Source organism: Micromesistius poutassou (assembly GCF_964030765.1).
Source record: "Micromesistius poutassou genome assembly, chromosome: 4".
NCBI lineage: Eukaryota > Metazoa > Chordata > Actinopteri > Gadiformes > Gadidae > Micromesistius > Micromesistius poutassou.
The window spans coordinates 5,569,812-5,571,850 of NC_140274.1; the positions used below are offsets into that span (position 1 = coordinate 5,569,812).

General features: G+C 45.7%; 1 protein-coding gene across 1 annotated transcript in view; it reads left to right on the forward strand.

Moving 5' to 3' along the window:
• The window catches only part of myo7aa (myosin VIIAa), a gene marked incomplete at its 5' end in the record, with an annotated part of 33,972 nt that overhangs the window by 15,016 nt on the left and 16,917 nt on the right, over nucleotides 1-2,039 (forward strand). Inside the window, 3 exon segments of the mRNA XM_084467274.1 lie at nucleotides 319-411; nucleotides 1,783-1,877; nucleotides 1,921-1,924. Coding sequence (XP_084323400.1) covers nucleotides 319-411; nucleotides 1,783-1,877; nucleotides 1,921-1,924 — 192 coding nt within the window.

Genomic DNA, 2,039 nt, shown 5'->3' on the forward strand with positions numbered 1-2,039 from the left:
TTAGCTTAATTTAGCTTAGTTTAGTTTAACTCAGTTTAGTGTAGAATATATTATTTAATTTAAGCTTAGTTGAGCTAAATTGAGTTTAGTTTAGCTTAGCTTGATTCATCTTAACTTAGTTTCACTCAGTTTAGTGTAGTTTATTTTATTTTAGCCTGGCTAAGATTAGTTTAGCGAAGCAGAGTTGAGTTTAGCTTAGTACACTCTCTCTCTCTCTCTCTCTCTCTCTCTCTCTCTCTCTCTATTTTCCTCGTCTATGAGTTGATCCTGTTGGATCGAGGATGTTTTTAATCGGGGTTGACCTTGCTTTGTCTTAAGGAGGACCTAAGGGGGACTTGCCAGCGGATAGCAGAGGCTGTGCTGGGCAGAGACGATGACTGGCAGATGGGGAAGACCAAGATCTTCCTGAAGGTAACCATGGAAACCTGAGAGAAGAGACTCAAGATGGCACCAAAGCTAATGCTAAATTCACGCTAACAATGTGTTCACATGTCGTTCCATTGACCTCACATGGATTGTTAAAACCGTGACCGAGACAGCCATCAATTATACAGTACAGAATTGTGTTATCTGTATGTCACAGATGCTAATTATTTGATTATATATTCAAAATGAAGACAGTAGGGTAAACGAAGTAGGGTAGAACATGAGATACCAACAGTAGGGTACCACAGCAGATAATAACATGAGAGTAGATCAGCAGTGGGCATCTAGAGTTTTCTCCCACAGGAACCTCCGTGTTTTGGTTTCTCCCACACAGATACTGCACGGCCAACATGTTGTGTTTTGTGTCAGAGAGAGATAGACGCTGAAAGGGGGAGAGAGGGTGAGAGTTGTTTTCTTTTCCTGCCCAATGGGAAGGCAGATGGTGTTTGAAGGTCAAAGATCAGTGGCTAGGCATGTCCGTCTGTTGGTTGTCACGGTGACAGACCCGTTCCTGTAACCCAGCTGACCCCACATGACGGGCGATGGCAGTCCAGCGGACGGGCAACCCCGCGTTCAGCTTCGGCCAATAGCTTTCCTGAGTCTCTTCTGAGGAAGGAATTGGAATCGGTTGAATATCAAAAATAGAAAACACATAAAAAGAAGTGCCTTCACACTTACTGATGTACCTATAGGCTAGTTTCAAAACAGCTCTATTAGAACCTTGTATTTTGTGTTAATCCTTTTTAGATCTGAGTGTGTTCTGCTAACATTAAACATGGAATACACACCCACGGTGCATCCACACGGCTCGCTGGCTCTGTGGCAGCAGGGTTCCGCGTTTTCCGCCGGCCTATCAGGCTGGAGGGGAAGTGAAAGGACAGGAAGTACAACCGGCGGGGGGTAAACTCGGGGCCAGAGCCCACACTTCCCCCCCGACAGGAAGTCACAGATGAGCGGGGAAGACAGGATGGACCGATCGGAGGAGATGTAGAGACAGATGAAGGGAGAGAGAGATCTGTGTTTTTGTTTGACGTTTAAGTTATTTTTTCCTGTGCCAGAGAAGTAAACTGGGCAGACTGACAGTTCAGATATCTCGTAGCTCTGGGGTTTCAGTTTTTCCTTTGCGATTCCCCGTGACCCTTGTGGTTCCCCCTGACCCCCTGACCCTGCCCCCATCCTCCTTCCCACCCTACCTCCCACGTCGAAGGAACGCAGCAAGTCAATGTAAACCGAGATGGTGGAAGCTATGACAAGATACTGTGGGATGGATAAAAAAAACACACATTTAAGTAGACTTAAAGCAACTCAACTGGAGGGTGCGATGAGGGATGACTAACAGCCTTGCTGGTTATGCAGGACCACCATGACATGCTGCTGGAGATTGAGAGGGACAAGGCCATCACAGACAAGGTGATCCTCATCCAGAAGGTGGTGAGAGGCTTCAAGGACAGGTGAGAGAGACGCCGTGCACTGGGACTTTCTGAAACGCCCGAGCGTGGTCGGCATAGAATCAAACAGCTGTTCAATACATTTGTTTCTGTTGTTGTTGTTGTTGAAGAATAAGACCATATAATTACTAAGAAAAACAAAATATCAAGCTTAACTAAGAATAT